A 19,571-nucleotide genomic window follows, 5' to 3' on the forward strand; every position below is an offset into this window, starting at 1 on the left:
GCCACAAGACTCTGATTAGTTTGTATCCTTTGCTTTGTGTATGTATGGGGCAAAGATTTACTCATATCCTTTATTTCCTTCAGCTAAAGATTTCATAAAACGCTTGATGGAGAAGGACCCAAACAAACGTTACACATGTGAGCAAGCACTCAGACATCCGTGGTAAGTAGGTCTACATTCAGTCTAGTAGATTGGATCTTTCTCTCCCGTCTACTATATCGTAGATCCCTGGCAAACCTGTGTCATGAATGCATTTTTTATTATCATCCATGTCATCTTTTTTGCCACCGATCTAATTATGAATTTCAACACTTGTTTTGCCTTGAATTTCTCTCCATCTTTCTGTACCACTGAAATGGTCAGAAGTCACACAACACCATTGTTATAGTCCAACAGGTTTATTTGAAATCACAAGCTTTCAGACCACTGCTCCTTCATCAGGTGGAATGCAAGGAGGCACATAGGAACAGAATTTATAGCAGAGAGATCAAAAGATTGTACAAATGGTGTGAGTGGAGAGTCGACAAGCTGAATAATAACTGTCTGCAGGTGATCAAGAGTGTCAGACAGTGTGAGTAAAGTGTCAACAGCTGAATAGCAAGTGAAGAGATGACCTTCATTCTTATTCTTTGAGGCAGTGAGATAATTACAACGAATTAAAGGTGGTGCTGGAGACAAACCAAATGGCTGGAATAACATGCTAGGTCTAACAGTCACACGCCAAGAGTCTAACCAAGGTAACAAGTAACCCCTGACATAGATTCACCTCCGTGCAGGGAACTGCATGCAGCTTATAATCATTTGTAACAACAGACTTGAAATACATTATCCAGAGGAATGTTCAAACACCGAGAGAGATAGTGAATTGGTGCCTGTATTAACTCGATGGAAGTGAAGAGGGAAGGAAATGATCTGTACTCAGTTTGCAAGTTGCAAACCAATTTGTGTAAAATCACCCAGAGTTTAGTGTGAGTCTGTGTTTACTCTCACACCTTCTAGAATGACAGGAGAAAGTATAAGTTAGTGTCAGATTTCACTTTGAGAATCCTATTATTGTTCATTGGTCAAGCTTTGTTGAATTAGATATTCATGTTGCACTCTGAAGGGTAAGAGATATGGCTGCTCTGCACAAGGTGCTCACATCTTCGTCACGTTTCTCTCCAAACTCCCCCCCTCCATCTTCTCAGAGCACACCGACTCGTTACCCTCCCTCCCATTTAGGGCCACTATCCTCCCTCCCACACCAGGCAGGTATCCTCCTTCCCTCACCAGGCCGCTATACTCACTCACTCACCAGGCCGGTATCCTCCCTCCCTCACCAGGTCTCTATCCTCCTTCCCACACCAGGCCGGTATCCTCCCTCCCTCACCAGGTTTCTATCCTCCTTCCCACACCAGGCCAGTATCCCCCTCCCTCACCAAGCCTCTATCCTCCCTTCCACACCAGGCCGGTATCCTCCCTCCCTCACCAGGCTGCTATCCTCACTCACTCACCAGGCCGGTTTCCCCCTTCCCTCACCAGGCCACTATCCTCCCTCCCTCACCAGGCCTCTATCCTCCCTCCCTCACCAGGCCGGTATCCTCCATCCCACATCAGGCCACTATCCTCCCTTCCTCCCAAGGCTGCTATCCTTCCTCCCTCACCAGGCCGCTATCCTTCCTCCCTCACCAGGCCGCTATCCTCCCTCCCATACCAGGTAGCTATCCTCCCTTCCTCACCAGGCCTCTATCCGCCTTCCCTCACCAGGCCACTATCCTCCCTCCCTCACCAGGCTGCTATCCTCCCTCCCTCACCAGGCCACTATCCTCCCTCCCTCACCAGGCCACTATCCTCCCTCCCTCACCAGGCCTCTATCCTCCCTCCCTCACCAGGCCTCTATCCTACCTCCCACACCAGGCCTCTATCCTTCCTCCCTCAACAGGCCGGTATCCTCCCTCCCACACCAGGCCTCTATCCTCCCTCCCACACCAGGCCACTATCCTCCCTCCCTCACCAGGCTGCTATCCTCCCTCCTTCACCAGGCCTCTATCCTCCCTCCCTCACCAGGCTCTATCCTACCTCCTACACCAGGCCACTATCCTCCCTCCCTCAACAGGCCGGTATCCTCCCTCCCACACCAGGCTCTATCCTACCTCCTACACCAGGCCACTATCCTCCCTCCCTCAACAGGCCGGTATCCTCCCTCCCACACCAGGCCTCTATCCTCCCTCCCACACCAGGCCTCTATCCTCCCTCCCACACCAGGCCTCTATCCTCCCTCCCATATCAGGCCTATATCCTCCCTCCCAAACCAGGCCGCTATCCTCCCTCCCTCACCTGGCCACTATCCCCCCTCTCTCACCAGGCTGGTATCCCCCCTCCCTCACCAGGCCGGTATCCCCCCTCCCTCGCCAGGCCGGTTATCCCCCCTCCCACACCATGTCGCTATCCTCCCTCCCACACCAGGCTGCTATTGTCCCTCCCTCACCAGGCCACTATGCCCCCTCCCACACCAGGCCGTTAACCCCCCTCCCTCACCAGGCCGCTGCCTCGATGCTTCTTCAAAACATAGCGTCACTCCAAAAGCTTGTGATTTCAAATAAATCAGTTGGATTATAACCTGGTGTTGTGTGACTTTTTATTCAAATCAACCAGACCGTATGTTTTTCAAATTGTGTACCAAAGAAACGTATGCTTCCTGTGCAAATTCTGAACATGTTTGCTCATTAATCTCATAATGCCAATTGCTTCCCCCAACCCCCTTCCTCTCTGGAACAGAACAACTATCCTGCACCTACCCACCCAAGCGACCGGCTCATAAGTGTTGACACATATTTAGTTTAAAACTAGAATCTACACCAGAGCATCCTTTGTAATGCGATCATTGCTCAGTTAATTAATTAGGAATTGTGTTTGCCCCCACAGCAGCCGTGACTATTGGACTTAATAGAGAATTTAATCACCTTTATATTGATTTCTAGCCCCTACATCCCACTCCTAAACAAATATTGATCTGGTTTTTTTTACATGGTTACAATCATAGTGCTAAATGAGCCAGGGGCTACTCCACGGTGAACAGTGTGCATGTAGTCCCCAGGCATTAGCACTTACTACTGTTCTCACTCTACACATGCACCGAACAGCTGAAGTGAGTCTCCAGTCTGCCACTTCCACTCGGTTATTTATCCCATCGAAACTTTGAATTTTCTATGAAGCTTTTATGTGGAACCCTGGAGGGCTTACCAGAGAATGTCTGGTCAGGATTCTCACCCTGTTCTTATTTCAGGATAATCAACGCTGCACAAAATTCAAATTTTACAATTTCTTGCTGCAAATTTGCAAAGGTTGTGAAAGCGGACTGTTTGTGATGACTATATGAAAACATATTCTTTACTCACACCCAGATTAACCGAATGGTATTCCAGTAAAATTCCAAATTTGTTACAAACCTAAAGGGCACGAGATTACTAAATGAGTAAGATTTTTCAGAGACAGCTGTAAGCAAGCTGGTCCACAGCAGTGTGTACCCTGCTGTTTCGCTGTCTGACTCTCAGTCTGCTCCCCAGCCTGGAAGTATTTAAATTGTTATCTGCACTTTGTCAACACAGTCTAGTCTATCAGTTAATTAATTCTCCAACTTTCAGAATCCAGGGAATAATGAAACAGCAGCATTCCAATTTATAGACTGCTGTAGACAGTGCTTAAATGTTGGGGTAATAAATGGATTCATATGATTTAGTTGGTTACATGGACCAAAAGTGACTGGTGAGTTTGTTAGTACTGCTTAATGGGGCAGAGCACGTTCAACATTTTCACTTCAGTCATTTACTGTTTTTGGAAGGCATTTTAAGTTGTGTAGCCGTGTTTTGGAAATGCAACTCCAGTCTAAAGGCATGGCGATGTATGTATTAATTCTGCGATGCTCTTGTGAATCCAAACAGTTTTACAATTGAGTGATTTTGTACAGAATTCACAGACAGCAGTGCCTTTTCAGTGGAATCCTTCCTCAAAGGATCTACGCCCAGCCCCATCATCGGCTCTAACCTTATTCTCTCAAACTTTACTTCCCTTCTCTGAGTTCCCAAACATGTTGGAACTCAGGCTGAGAGTTTCTCACTTTTTATTTCGTTCCCTACATGACTCCATGCAGTCCAGGTTCGGCCTTGCCGAAGGAACTGGGACCACCCAACGTTGGGACTCACGTGATGGCCCTGGTTTGCTCCTTTCACTTCCCGATGGCATTTTGACCCTGGCAGTTGAACTGAAATGTTTCTCCGGTGTGACACCCGACTTGACAGCTCCCAGTTTAATGGTCCCAGCAGGACTGGCCCATAACTACTGAGTTAATTGGTTTAATTTGGTCTTTATTTCAAAGACAATGGAGTATAAAAGCAGGGAGACTTAGTAAAACCTTTGTAAAACTAGTCAGAACACAGTCGAAGAGTGTGGTGCTAGAAAAGCACAGCTGGTCAGGCAGCATCCGAGGAGAGGAGCAGGAGAATCGACGTTTTGAACATAAGCCCTTCATTTCCTGCTCCCCGGATGCTGCCTGACCTGCTGTACTTTTCCAGAAACACACTCTCGATTCTGATCTCCAGCATCTGCAGTCCTCACTTTCTAGTAGTCAGATCACAGCTGCGATACTGTGAACAGTTTTGGCCCTTGTATCTAAGGAAAGATACATCAGGATTGGAGGCAGTTCAGAGCAGGTTAGCTCGGTTGATTCCAGTAAGGAGGGATTTTCTTATGAGAAAACGTTGAATAGTTTGGGCCTGCACTCACTGTAGGTTAGACGAATGAGAGACCTCATTGAAATGTATAAATGTCTTACGGGACTTGACAGGTTAGATGCTGAGAGGTTCTTTTGCATTGTGGGAGAGTCTCGGATCAGAGGACATAACCCCATTTAAGACAGAGATGAGGAGGAATTTTTTCTCTCAGAATGTAATGAACGTGTGGAATTCTTCATCACAGAGGGCTGTGGAGGCTGGATCATTAAGTATAATGGAGGCTGATGTAAGCAAATTTTTAATCACGATGGGAATCAGGGTTATGGGGAAAAGGCAGGAAAGTGGAGTTGGGGATTATCAGGTCAGCCGTGGTCTCATTTGAATGGTGGAGTAGGCTTAATAAGCTGATTGGTCTATGAATGCTCCCATGTCTTATGGTCGAGTAATTGGCTACCCACCCTTCGCCTGCAGGAGGTGATGTCCTGAGGCAGCAGCAAGGCATCTAGCTCCCCACCTAAACCTTCTGCCACCATTTCACAGAATCTCCCATCTTCCAGGCGTTCTCCAGAGAGCTGGTAACATTCAGCACTCTGACCATTCCTCACCCTCGACTCCACCTTCCCATCTCTTCCCCATATCGTTCGATGCTGCTGGCATTCAAAATCGATCTGGGAGATGAAGCGAGGCAGAAAGTAGGTCATTTTTCCTTTCCTTGATCGTTAGATGGAATGCTGTTTCCTCAAGCGAATGATGATGAAAACGACCCAGATTTGAGCAACAGGAAATTTGGGATTTTGAATTTGCTGCTGTCTTTCTGATTAAGATACCAAACCAAAAGGGCTATTAAGTTTGCTGTAAGGACATTCCAAAGAAAAATAGTTTAATCAAGAGGATATACAGTATTAGCTTCCAATTCCATTTAAGGTTGTTTCTCAATGATTAATAGCTAGGGGCTGAGAAGTGACCATTTGCATTGATAGTGCACTGCTATTGAACAGATTGGCATTCACTTCTTGATTAGTCTTTTAAGAGAGGCATTTGGAATGATCATTTTGGAAGCCATGATTTAAAGTAATGGGCAGAGAAATTTTGCACAAAAGATTTAGGTATTTGGCTGTTCACGTTGCAAACATTACTGTCTTCCAGCTGATTTTGTTGCAAAATATAATGTAAGTGTCAAGCACAGAATTTAAATATTTTCCTTTAACGTTAGTAATTGTACAGATATACACTGCTAGGTCACTACAATGAAGAATTTCAATTGCAACCAATCTTGGAATTTCTAAGCTTGATTTTTAAAATATTGCCTCAGGGGAAAAGTCACAGAATATTTTCCAAAACAGGCTCTATAAAAATGTTGAGGAGCAATCGTAAGGATGATGGGAAAGCAATAACAAACTAACAGAATGGGAATCACATCAGTCGGGGGCCTGTTAGAGGATTGGCAGCTGGGTTCAAAACGAAGATAATGTCAACCACGTTTCCGGATTTGTGACCCCCTAAAGTGACTCAACGAGCAATTCTTGGAGCCACAGCTGGAAGGTGAGGGCGAGAGTTGCCCTGAGGAACTTTGCCAGGGGTACGAATCAATCATAGAATCCTTACTGTGTGAAAGCAGGTCATTTGACCCATTGAGTCCATACTGACCCTCCGTAGAGCATCCCACCCTATCCAATCCCTATATTTCCCATGGTTAACCCACCAAACCTGCACATCCCTGGACACTATTGGCAATTTCCCATGGCCAACCCACCCAACCTGCACATCTTTGGACTGTGGGAGGAAACCCATGCAGACATGGGGAGAATGTGCAAACTCCACACAGACACCCAGAGGGTGGAATCGAACCTGGCTCCCTGATGCTAGGAGGCAGCAGTGCTAACCACTGACCCACCGTGCTGCCCAATGTAGGTCAACATTTACTGCCTTCTGTAATGGTCTGGGAAGCCACTCAGTTCAGGGGCAGTGGGGGTGGGCAACAAAGGCTAGACTTGCCGGCAACACCAATCCAGTGAAAGAATAAAAACAACACACCTTAGGCTTCAAATGTAGCATTTTATTAGTCTACCTGTACAAAATGTGGCTACTTGATTGCCACTTGGGCCATCTAAATAGTGTAACACCACTGGCCACGGTCTGGACTCCTGCCAACTACTTTGGGACTTAAGTGCTTCCTCTCCACACCTCCAACCTCCAATCTCTGACCCCTGAACTCTTGACCGTCTTATTCTCCCCTGAAGCCCTGCTTTCTCTTCCTGTGCAGATGTGGAGCATTAACTCTTCAGTTATCTTAAATTAGCAACCTGTTTCTTCAACCTGGTTACTTTGACAAGTTATTTTCTCTACCTGTCAGACATTGTCACCAAAGGTAGCACAATAGAATAAGCCGTGCGGGAGGCAGGGAGTGGCCCATTTACTGATGGTCACCTGAGGGAGTTATGTGCGTTAACTATGAGCCTGAAGATTGTGAGTTTAAGTCAGATTCCAGAACTTTGAGTATGAGTATCAAAGCTGACAGTCCAGTTAAGTCCAGAGGGAGTGCTGTACTGTCAGAGGAGCTGACTTTCCAAAGAAACATTTCCAGTTGATCTCTCAGGTAAATGCAAAAGATCCCATTGGATCCCTTGAACCCACTCCATTTAATTAGATCTGATTGTGACCTCATGTTCCTGCCTGACCCCAGTCTCCCTCCATGTCTCCCCGTGTCTGTGTGAATTTCCTCCGGGTGCTCCGGTTTCCTCCCACAATCCAAAGATGTGTAGGTTTAGGTGAATCTGCCATGCTCAATTGCCTGAACTTTTAGGTGCATCATTCAGAGGGAAATGCGTCTGGGTGGGTTGCTTTTCGGAGGGTGGGTGGTTGGGCTGAAGGGCCTGTTTCCACACTGTAGGGAATCTAATCTAATCTATACCCTAGACTTTGTGGTTTACCAAAAATCTGTTTAGCTTAACTTTGAATGTATTCCATGATGCAGCCAGACTGATCTCTGTGGAAGAGAACTCTATGTATCTTTCTACCCCCCACAAAGGAAATGGTTCCACCACCTCTCCATCGCAAGTGAGAGAGTCCATAATGATTAAACCATGCCCCTTAACATTCCCCACAACGGGGAACATGCTCTCAGTATTGACCATGACAAGCCTCCTCAGAACCGTGTGCATTTCAATAAGGTCACCTCTCATCACCTAAACTCCAGTGAGGTACAGGTCAGCTTCTGTAATCCCGGGTTCCAAACAGTTGACTGGAAGTTAAAATGCAGATTAGAAACTGCGTTGAACTTACAAAAGACTCAGAGGAAAAGTATGAATACCTTCACAGAGTAATATGATTTACCAAATAAGAAGTAAGACAGGCTAGAAGTCCATAAGACCATAAAACATAGGAGTGGAAGTAAGGCCATTCGGCCCATCGAGTCCACTCCGCCATTTAATCTTGGCTGATGGGCATTTCAACTCCACTTACCCGCATTCTCCCCGTAGCCCTTAATTCCTTCTAACATCAAGAATTTATCAATCTCTGCCTTGAAGACATTTAGCGTCCCGGCCTCCACTGTACTCTGCGGCAATGAATTCCACAGGCCCACCACTCTCTAGCTGAAGAAATGTCTCCGCATTTCTGTTCTGAATTTACCCCCTCTAATTCTAAGGCTGTGTCCAAGGGTCCTAATCTCCTCACCCAACGGAAACAATTTCCTAACGTCCACCCTTTCCAAGCCATGTATTATCTTGTAAATTACAAGATCTTGTAAAGTCCGATTCCATTGTGGTAAATATTAGATGATGAACACTTATGTGGAAGGTTAAGGCAGAAAGTATTAACTTATCACGAGGTAGGTGAATTAAGATGCAAACACAATTGGTTCTTGGAATATTTTGCCACAGTGTGTAAAATGGAATAATAAAAGGTGATCTAATTATGTTTATGAGAAGATGGGAACAGTGTTCCTTATTAAAGCTAGATATTTTGTGAAGATGTAACTTGGAGGAAACAGAGGATGATATAATAACATTGTGCTTTTCAGAGCTTTTAAAGTTTCCCCTCTCATCTTGCTCTCAATTAATGTCTGTATCAGAAACGGTGTGTACACAGCGAAGGAGGATATGTGAAAGGGCTGATGAGACACATTGCTAAGGCACAGTATTTTGACAGACCTTTAAAATGAAGACTAAACAGAGAATCAATAGATGATAGAATCCCTACTGTGTGAAAGCAGGTCATTTGACCCATTGAGTCCATACTGACCCTCCGAAGAGCATCCTACAACCTGTCCAATCCCTGTATTTCCCATGGTTAACCCACCTAACCTGCACATCCCTGGACACTATGGGCAATTTCCCATGGCCAACCTACCCAGCCTGCACATCTTTGGACTGTGGGAGGAAACTGGAGGAAACCTATGCAGACATGGGGCGAATATGCAAACTCCACACAGACCCACAAATTGTATTTATATAGCACCTTTATCATTGCAAACCAAAGTACTTCACAGATGGTGCTGAATTTCTTTTAAAAAATTATTCTTTCACAGAATGTAAGCATTGCTGGGAAGGCCAGCTATTTGTTGTCCATTTCCCGCTGAATTCAGTGTCTTGCTAGGGTCATATCTGAGGGCAGTTTAGAATCCACCACACAGCTGTGGGTCTGGAGAGACAGGTTGGCCAAACCAAGAAAGGGTGGAAGATTTACCTCTCTTAGGGATATTGTGATGTGGAGGTGCTGGTATTGGACTGGGGTGGACAAAGTCAGAGGTCACATGACACCAGGTTATAGTCCAACAGGTTTATTTAAAATCATAAGCTTTTGGAGCGCTGCCCCTTCTTCAGGTGAAGTGGAGAGAGACAGACAGGAACAGAATATATAAGCCAAGAGATAATAGCATTGTTGTGGGTCTGTGAGTCACATGTAGGCCAGACCAGGTAAGGATGGCAGATTTCCTTCCCTGAAGGATATTAATGAACCAGGTGCGTTATCAGTAACAGTATTGCATGGACTGTAATAAACACTTTGGGACATTCTGAGAGGCTCTATACAAATTCAAGTCTTTATTTAGGAATGATATTACTTTATGTCCTAAAATCAGGCTTAGGTTTTGAGTAGGTACTGAGACCAGACGTACAAGGGGATGGATGGCACTGTCCATAGGAACATCACACGTAAACTTCTTGTAATGTGTAGGAGAAAAGACTGATTCATACCATTAGTTTACACGGGGTTCAAATGCATGAGGTGTCGAGATGTTGTGCCAACTCATTGCACTAGCTCATTACTCGAGCTGACCACCTTCATTTCCGTTCAGGAGCGTGTGTTCAGGAATGGAAATCCCATTGCTCTGTCATGGTTTGCAGAGTAATCTACAAGACATAGAATCGAGAGTGTGGTGCACAGCAGGTCAGGCAGCATCCGAGGAGCAGGAAAATCGACGTTTCGGGCATTAGCCCTTCATCAGGAAGACATAGACAAGCTTCTCCCTCACAAACAAAAACAGAAATTGCTGGAAAAGCTCAGCAGGTCTGGCAGTATCTGTGGAGAGAAGGGTCACTCGACCCAAAACGCTAACGCTGATTTCTCTCCACAGGTGCTGCCACACCTGATGAGCTTTTCAGCAATTTCTGATTTTTTTTTGCTGATTTACAGCATCTGCAGTTCTTTCTGTTTTGATTTTCTCCCTCAGTAGTGTTACACTTTCTGCAGTCACTGTACTGAACATAGGCATATCCACAATGATTTGCAACTTCAGTGGCTATTCCCATAAAAAATAATTAGCTAACAGAGTTTGGTTTAACCTTTAAAGTAAGGGGTTCATGTCTGCTTTGAATAATCAGCTGTTTCACCAACTCTGTCCAGTGTTTTAACGTCATTGAAAATTCATCACATTTGCATTGGGATAGATCGGTTTGTCTCACATTGAAAGGGAAATTTTGAATCTCTTGAGACAGCAAGAGCACAGTCCATCATTGAGAGTGACAGCTCGTTTTGCTACTGTTCCAACAGTGGGTTAGGATGTCTACCCTCGAGCTTAAATTATGTGTTCCTGAGGACTGGTTCCTGGATGGATGCCACAGGAGCACATTTGAGCTGATTGCAGCCCTCGGGAGAGAATCAACTTTTCTATGACCAATCTTTTTAGCAATCTGGCAAAATTAATATTTTCTGCACGAACAGCCTAGCTCCACAGGGTATAACTGAAGATCCACTCTGAAATGTGCTGGGAACTTTCTGCCTGCTTTCTCCAAGGAACCTGTCCGGTAGGTTTGAGTACAATATAAATTGTTGGACTGGAGTCAGTGGATGCAACAGCCGACTTCATGCCTAAGGTAATTAGTTAGAAACATTTCTTCTGATCTTTACAGAAGAGTGGTGTCATTGGGTGTTCACATTAAAGCAGGGTGGTAATTGGACTGTTCTTTCAGATCATTCATCATGGAACTTAATCCCGATTTGCCTCTTCCAACCATTCCCTATCATCCTTTTATTTCAGCTTAATCCAGTCCTGGCTGCAGACTTTCCAACAGGAATCTCTGAGGTGCCAACTTTAGCTCCATTGGCAGCAATCTTACTTTGGAATCAGCAGGGAGTTGAACACAAAGGTTAGGACTGACGGAGTGCCGCACTGTCAGAGGTGATGTCTTTCAGATGAGATGTTGAGCTCATACCATTTTTATTTCTGCTTTGCATATGCTGGCACCACAGACTCTAATCTCTATTCTGCCAACATAGAATCTTGGAGATGTACAGCATGGAAACAGACCCTTCAGTCCAACTTACCCATGCCGATCAGATATCCTAATTTGATTTAGTCCCATTTGCCAGCACTTGGCCCATATCCCTCCAAACTCTTCCTATTCATATACCTATCCAGATGCCTTTTAAATGCTGTAATTGTACCACCTTACACCACTTCCTCTAGCAGCTCATTCCACACACGCACCACCATCTGTGTGAAAAGGTTTTCCCTTAGGTCCCTTTTAAATCTTTCCCCTGTCACCCTAAACCTATGCCCTCTAGTTATAGACCTCCCCAACCTCAGGGAAAAGACCTTGTCTATTTACCCTATCCATGTCCCTCATGATTTTGTAAACCTCGAATGGGTCACCCCTCAGTCTAGACATGCTTGGGTAACACTCACTAAACCACGCATGACTTGATGGCAATAACAGAAATTTGCTAGAGAAACTCAGCAGGTCTGGCAGCATCTATGGAGAGAGAAAACAGAGTTAACTATTCAGGTCTGGTGACCCTTCTTCAGAAGACCGGATGAGAAGGTTTTCAATGGGAATAATCTAAAGATGGATTTTGAAGATTTCAGGATGATGGAAGGATGGCTGTCTTTTTATAAGACCATAAGACCATAGACATGGGAGTGGCAGTAAGGCCATTTGGCCCATCGAGTCCACTCTGCCATTCAATCATGGCTGATGGGCATTTCAACTCCACTTACCTGCATTCTCCCCATAGCCCTTAATTCCTTGTGACATCAAGAATTTATCAATTTCTGCCTTGAAGACATTTAGCGTCCCGGCCTCCACTGCACTCCGCGGCAATGAATTCCACAGGCCCACCACTCTCTGGCTGAAGAAATGTCTCCGCATTTCTGTTCTGAATTTACCCCCTCTAATTCTAAGGCTGTGTCCACGGGTCCTAGTCCCCTCGCCTAACGGAAACAATTTCCTAGCGTCCACCCTCTCCAAGCCATGTATTATCTTGTAAGTTTCTATTAGATCTCCCCCTAATCTTCTAAACTCTAAACTTTTTAAAAGATATTGAGGCTGTTTATTGAAGACAAAAAGAGGGGAATTTTCTTTGGCGCATCAGGGAATATTTATCCATCAATCAACATGACCCAAGGGTTGCCTGGGGAGGTTGAGATTACTGTCTGCGGGAAGCAGTTCGAGGTGACATTATAAAATAAAAACTGAAGGGACAGCCGATGCAGGAAAGCAGAAACACAAACAGAAATTATTGGAAAAGCTCAGCCCAGCTGTTTTTGTTTCTAGTTTACCTTATCATGTGACTCCTCATTTAGTGATGAATTGGATTGAGAGTACATTGGGTTGCCCAGCAGCCACAATGGTGCTATATAAATTCAACTCTTTCTCCTTTGATTATCATTCACTGAGAAAAAATGAAAGACTGCTGATCTATTTCCCCTTTGCCGTCTCACAGTTTTCCTATGACTTGATATGTTACAAAAGATTGTGTATTTCCCTTGTTTAATACATGTTTTTGGAATATGATTCCTTGCCGTGATAATCCAGTCACTTCAGCTCCTGTGATTGGCTCATCCAGTGATGTCAGTGTTCTGGACCAGGCCGAACCCCCTCAAAATATTTCAAGAGCCTAATTTTGTTCATTGTTTTAAGCAGGTGTGTTGCGGATAGTCCAGGAGCAATGCAGTTGGTCAAACCATGCAGTTTTAAACAAAATAGAATTTATTTACAACAATTACTGAATAAAACCCAAACAATTGAGAACAAAATTCTGAGTAACTTAATCTATCTGAAAACTGGACAGATCATCCCAACTTAATGATGTTGTTCCTAATACTTGCAACAATCTCAGGGCAGAAAAAGTAACATCAAACACAGGGTGTTATAGGAGAGATGTCAGAGAGAGAGATGAAGGTCAGTATGGTCTTGCTTCTTTGGGTCCAACAGCTTTTACAACTGCCTGACTGCTTTGAGTGAATAGCCAGACTGCCAAAAGTCCCAAACCAACCCAGAGTGAGCTGAGCTGGGAGAGCTGGCCACTCCCCTTTCATTGTACAAGTGTTCTCTTTTAACTTGAAAGCCTGTTGTCTGAGGCAGTATCTGTTAGCTATAATCAAACTGGCCTTAAAACCCTTCAAATTAGACTTTTCGGAGTTTGTGTCTTTTCCGACCTCGTTGGAAAAAAGACAAGGACAACATAACCTTGTTAAAGGAGCAACATCATCATGTAGGAAAAATGTAGGTTAAAGAATTGACTGCATTTCTGAATCATATCTTTACTTAGTTTTTAAAAAATGTGTACTAAATCTGGATCTGGCTGGAAAACTAGTTATTTAGCAGAATGGGTAGATGTGTAGGTCACTTGGAGTTATGAATGAGTTCTAGAATAAGAATGAACTTAACAATATTCTAGGGTTTCGAGTGTGCAGACGAAAGGAATTGGTGTGACACATATCCATAGCCATATTGCTTCCATAACGCCTCAATATGATAAACCTACACTGACCCAAAGTTATTAGATTTGGAGTATTGCTGAGCATTATTTTTCAGACAGGATTGGAAGCAAAAAAGCAGTTCTTAAACCATTATCTAATAGTCAGGGTGGTTAAAAAGACATTTGCCTTCATTGCTCAGTTCTTTGAGTACAGGAGTTGGGACGTCATATTGAGATTGTACAGGACATAGTGAGGTCCCTTCTGGAATACTGTGTCCAGTTCGGATCGCCCTGTTATACGAAGGATATTATCAAGCTGGAGAGGATTCAGAAGAGATATACCAGGATGTTGCCGTGAATAAGATGTTTGAGTTATAAAAAAAGACTGGATAGGCTGGGACTTTGTTCACTAGAGCATAGGAGGTAGTGAGGTGACATTATAGAAGTTTATAAAGTAGTGAGGGGTATGGATAGAATTAATGGTAGTTGCCTTTTCCCTAAGATGGGGGATTTCAAGACTTGGGCACATTTCTAAGATGAGAGGAGAGAGATTTTAAAAAGACACGAGGGTCAACTTTTTTACACAGAAGGTGGTTCGTGTGTGGAATGAACTTCCTGAGCAAGTGGTGGATGTGGGTACAGTTCCAGCATTTAAAAGACATTTGGATAAGTACTTGAATAGGCAAGGTTTGGAGGAATATGGGCCAGGAGCAGGCAGGGGGGATTAATTTAGTTTGAGATTATATTTGGCATGAGCTGATAAAGTGTGGATGAAGCACAGCAGGTCAAGGAGCATTAGAGGCTCAGGAGGGTCAACATTTCAGTTTGGGATCCAGCTCCACACTTTCTCGACACTGACCTTACAGCATTTGCAGTCGTCACTATCTCCATCGTGTTTAACTGCTGGATGAAAACCTGGTGTCGTGTGATTTTTACATTTGTCCACCTCAGTCTAACGCTGGCTCCTCCACATCATGGCCATTATATTTGGCAAGGACAGATTGAACCAAACGGTCTGTTTCCGTGTGTATGACTCCATGACTCTAAAAATGTGTCAACTGTTGGAAAAAATGTGCATTGTTTGCCCTTTTCTGTTATTTATATACAATCCACTCCACTTGGTGGAGTACTTAACCCAACCTACAAGTACAGAGTAGGTTCCACAACACTAGAACAATTTTTCATTTTGATGATGTGGTGGTTTGAGGCTTGTACTTATAACATTGATCACAGACTGTGTGGGTGTGCACTGATGTGGAGGACACATCCTCCATCACCACCCTCCATGCAGACAGCTTCAACACAGCGAGTTCAATACCTTGTCAGTTCAGTGACAGCTCATTTTGCCTTTGCAGGGCTCTGTCCTGATTATTCTGCCTCCGAAAGTCAAAGTTTCTGACTGTGCAGGCACAGAAGAGTTTAGCAAATTGGAAGAGGCACAAGTTGCCAAAAATGAGTTGTAATATAAGCTTCATTTGTGCTACTAGACATCTCCAATGCTTAGCTTGGCATTGGATACCGGAGAATTGTGTTGGTTTTTAATTGGGATCTTCAGGTGCGGCTACTGTGTGAATGTGACAGAAGCTAAGGCTACAGAGGCTGAGAAACCACATAATTGAACAGGGAGAGAATTTAGCCTCTTGTGGTTAGGAATCAGCTGTTGTTAATTTTCTCTGAATTACAATGAATGTATTCGGTATATACGAGAATTCCTGCTGTGCCCGCACTAAGGTCTAAATTGGTACCTTAGTTCTGTTCTTTCCACTAATGCTATGCAACAGACTGTTATAGGAATCTTTTGTGGGTCAGGAGTTACCTTCATATTTTTACAGCTCCCAGAGTTCAATGTAAAGAAAAAAAAGGTGCTTTGATGCTGAAAACAGAACCTGTTACATGTTGAATGTTTCCCTGTTCTGATGAAAGGACATCGACCTGAAAGCTTATGCAGGAGTTTTATGGTAAACTGGCTCAGGAGAAGGAAGAACTTGGGAGTGGACTGTCCTGGTCAGATTCCAGCGCAGCGCAACCATATGCCAAGAGGTCAGGCCTGGAATCACGGCCTGCCCAAAAACAGCGGGTAACTTACTGAACCAACTAAAGGATCAATTAAAACTCAGTTTCCAGTTCAATGGCAAGATCCTTGGAGTGACCAAAACATTGGCAGGGAAAGGGGACATCGTGCTAGGGGTAGAGCACAGAACCAGATTACTTTGAAACCCCATTCCAAAGCTTGGGAGATTTAGCTACAAATATTCAACATGGTCGGCTGAAACTCCCATCTGTTAACACAGGTCGAATTATCGATGATGTAATAAGTATTTCTACGTTAAGATACTATCGACCAAATGTTCAGATTCTGTAGAGATCTGGCATGGTGGACACTTTGCGGATGTCCCCACTAGTTTGGGAAGAGGGACACAGTCTCAGGCTAAGGAATGTAGTTCCCAAGCAAGCACTTCTTATTTAAAGGGATCTGTTTGGTTGGAATTCTCTCCCCTCCCAGAGGATTGTAGATGCCAGTCCATAGAAACGATACAGCACAGAAGGGTCCATTCGCTCCATCTTGTCCATGCTGGCCCAAAGACACCCAGAAGCCCTTCCTAATCCCATCTTCCTGCACACGGCCCATAGCCCTGCAGCTTACAGTACCTAAGGTGCAGATCCAGGGAGTTTTTATAAGAGTTTAGAGTCTCTACCTCCACCACAAACTCAGGCAGTGAACTCCAGACCCTCACCACCCTCTGTGTGAGAACCCTTTTCCTCATGTCGCCTCTAATCCTTCTGCCACTTTGCTTAAATCGATGATCCCTGGTTTTTGAACTCTCTGCCAAGGGAAGCAAGTTCTTCCTGTCTACTCTCTCTCTCCCTCACGTTGTTGTACACCTCAATCATGTCACCCCCTCAGCCTTCTCTGTTCTAGGGAAAACAGCCCCAACCTCTCGAATCTCTCCTCGTAGCTACAATTCGCCAACCCCGGGCAGCATTCTAACTAATGTTCTCTGCATTCTCTCCAGAGCAATTGCATCCTTCCCATAATGTGGTGACCAAAGCTACACACAGTACTCCAGTTATGGTCACATCAGTGTCTTATACTGTTTCATCATTATATCTCTGCTTGTGTATTGTGTCCCTCTGCTAATGGAGAGCATTCCATATGCCTTTGTTACAACCTTACCTACCTGTACAACTATGTTTAGGGACCTGTGCACTTGCATCCAACGTCTCTCACTTCATCTCCTGCTCTCAGTATTCCCATGTATTGTATACTCCTTTTACTGTTTGAGCTCCCTAAATGCATTACCTCACACTTATCAAAGTTTAACTCCATCTGCCATTTCCCTTCCCTTCCCTCTCCCCCACCCATCCAGATCAGTTTGGAGCTTACAGCTGTCCTCAACACTACCCACGACACGGCCAATTTTTGTGTGGACTGCAGATTTCCTAATTGTGCCCTCCATGTTCAATGTCTAAAGTAAACAGCAGGGCTCCCACAACCATGCCCTGTGGAAAACCACTTGAAACAACTTTCCTTTCACAGGGGCAGTCATGACCATGACCTTTTGTTTCCGGTTACTAAGCCAATTTTGAATCTCTTTCAACAGCATTACCCTGTACCCTATGGACTTTTACTTATTTGACCAGTCTGCCATGAGGTACCTTGTCAAATCCTCTGCACTACCCTCATCAATCCTCCTTGTCACTTCCTCAAAACATTCAATCCAATTTGTAAGGCATGACCTTCCCTTAACAAAGTCATGCTGACTATCCTGATTAGTCCATGCCTTTTTGAGTCACAGTTTCATCGATCAGAATCGATTGGTTCTGACCATTTGCCCACCACAAAGGAAAGGGATCCAACAGGAGCAGTGTGAAATATTGGACAAAATAATCATAACGAGAGAGGAAGTGTTAGAGGAGTTGGAATTCTTAAAAGTGGATAAGTCACCAGGGCCAGATGGATTGTTCCCCAGGGTGTTGAAGGAAGTCACGGAGGAAATACTAGATGCTCTGAGGATTGTTTGAGGATGCTCTGAAGTAAGGTTTATAATTGTTTTGCATTTCCTTTGTACCCTTTTTAAACAACATGAACCACATTTGTATTTCTCTGGTCTTCCAGCACCTCACCTGTATCCAGTGAAGATAATCCTCAGAGCATCTGTGATTTCCTCCCTGACCGCCTTCAACATTTGGGACCAATCCAACCGCCCTGGTGACTTAGCCACTTTCAAGCATTCCAATTCCTCTAACACCTCCTCTCTCGTTATGATTATTTTGTCCAATGTTTCACACTGCTCCTCTTGGATCTCTTTCCTTTGTGAATATGGAGACAAAACATTCATTTAAAATTCTTTCCATATCCTCTGCATCTTCACACACGTTCTCTTCTTCAACTCTGATTGTTGTTGAATATGTGTAAGGTTGGGAGAGACAGGGAAATGTGGGAGTGGGCAGGAAAGTGATGTTGGGGCTGAGGTCAATCATGACCTTATTTAAACAGTGGAACAGACTCCAGGCAAAATGTGGTCAATGTCTACTCATGTTTCTCATTTAATTGAGTCACAGAGTCATAGAGAAGTACTGCATAGAAACAGACCCCTCGGTCCAACTCATCCATGCTGACCAGATACCCTAAACTAATCAAGTCCTATTGCCAGCATTTGGCCCATATCCCTCTAAACCCTTCGTATTCATGCACCCATTCAGATGCCTTTTAAATATTGTAATTGTACCAGCCTCCACCACATCCTCTGGCAGCTCATTTCATTCACGCACCACCCTCTGTGTGAAAACATTGCCCCTCAGGTCCCTTTTAACCCTTTCCTTCTTACCTTAAACCTATGCCTGCTAGTTCTGGACTCACCCGCCCCAGGGAACAGACCCTGACTATTTACCCTATCCTTGATTTTATAAACTTCTGTAAGGTCAGCCCTCATCCTCCGACACTCCAGGGAAAACAGCTCCAGCCTATTCAACCTCTCCCTATAGTTCAAACCCTTCAGCCCTGGCAACATCCTTGTAGATCTTTTCTGAACCCTTTCAAGTTTCGCAACATCTTTCCCGTAGCAGGGAGACCAGAATTGAAGGCAGTATTTCAGAAGTGTCCTCACCAATGTTCTCTCACTGTAGAACTGATTACTGCCATAGGAAAATGAAGGAAGATGCTGAAAGTAACCAGTTTGTGAGACAGGTGAATGTTTCAGGTAGATTCTGATGGAGAGGATAGAATGGTAACTTGCTGGGTTTCTGACGAAGGGTGATTGGACAGGCATGAGCGTCCCCACCTTCCTCCTTCTATTCCCAAAGGCATTGAGGTCTGTGCTATTACAGGAGCAACTGGAACCCAAGAGCACAGCCTGAGAATGAAGGGAAGAGTCTTTAGAACTGAGCTGAGGAGCAATCTCTTCACCAGAGGGTGTTGACTCTGTGCAACCCATTGCCACAGAAAGCTCTGGAGGCCAAGTCATTGAGTGTCTTTAAGTCCGAGGTAGTTAGTTTCTTGATTGGTAAGGAGATCAAAGGTTATGGGAAAAAGGCAGGAGAATAGGGTTGAAAAACATATCAGCCATAATCAGCTGGTAGAGCAGACCTGATAGGCTGAATGGCACAAGTGTTCTGCTCCTCTTTCCTATGAACTTATGGTCTAGGCAACTGCCCACCTGAAATAGGCAGAAAGGAGGTCGGCAGGTTAAAGTGGTGTGCCGATGAGACTGCCTACTGGCT

General features: G+C 44.5%; 1 protein-coding gene across 2 annotated transcripts in view; it reads left to right on the forward strand.

Annotated features, from left to right (window-relative positions):
• Positions 1-19,571, forward strand: part of camk1da (calcium/calmodulin-dependent protein kinase 1Da) — a 433,544-nt gene that overhangs the window by 400,655 nt on the left and 13,318 nt on the right. For both annotated transcript variants that reach the window (XM_072563033.1, XM_072563034.1), the window contains one exon: positions 84-162. In XM_072563033.1, the coding sequence (XP_072419134.1) occupies positions 84-162 (79 nt within the window). The remainder of the gene's footprint in view (positions 1-83; positions 163-19,571) is intronic.

The sequence above is a fragment of the Chiloscyllium punctatum genome, chromosome 44 (genome assembly GCF_047496795.1).
Source record: "Chiloscyllium punctatum isolate Juve2018m chromosome 44, sChiPun1.3, whole genome shotgun sequence".
Taxonomy (NCBI): domain Eukaryota; kingdom Metazoa; phylum Chordata; class Chondrichthyes; order Orectolobiformes; family Hemiscylliidae; genus Chiloscyllium; species Chiloscyllium punctatum.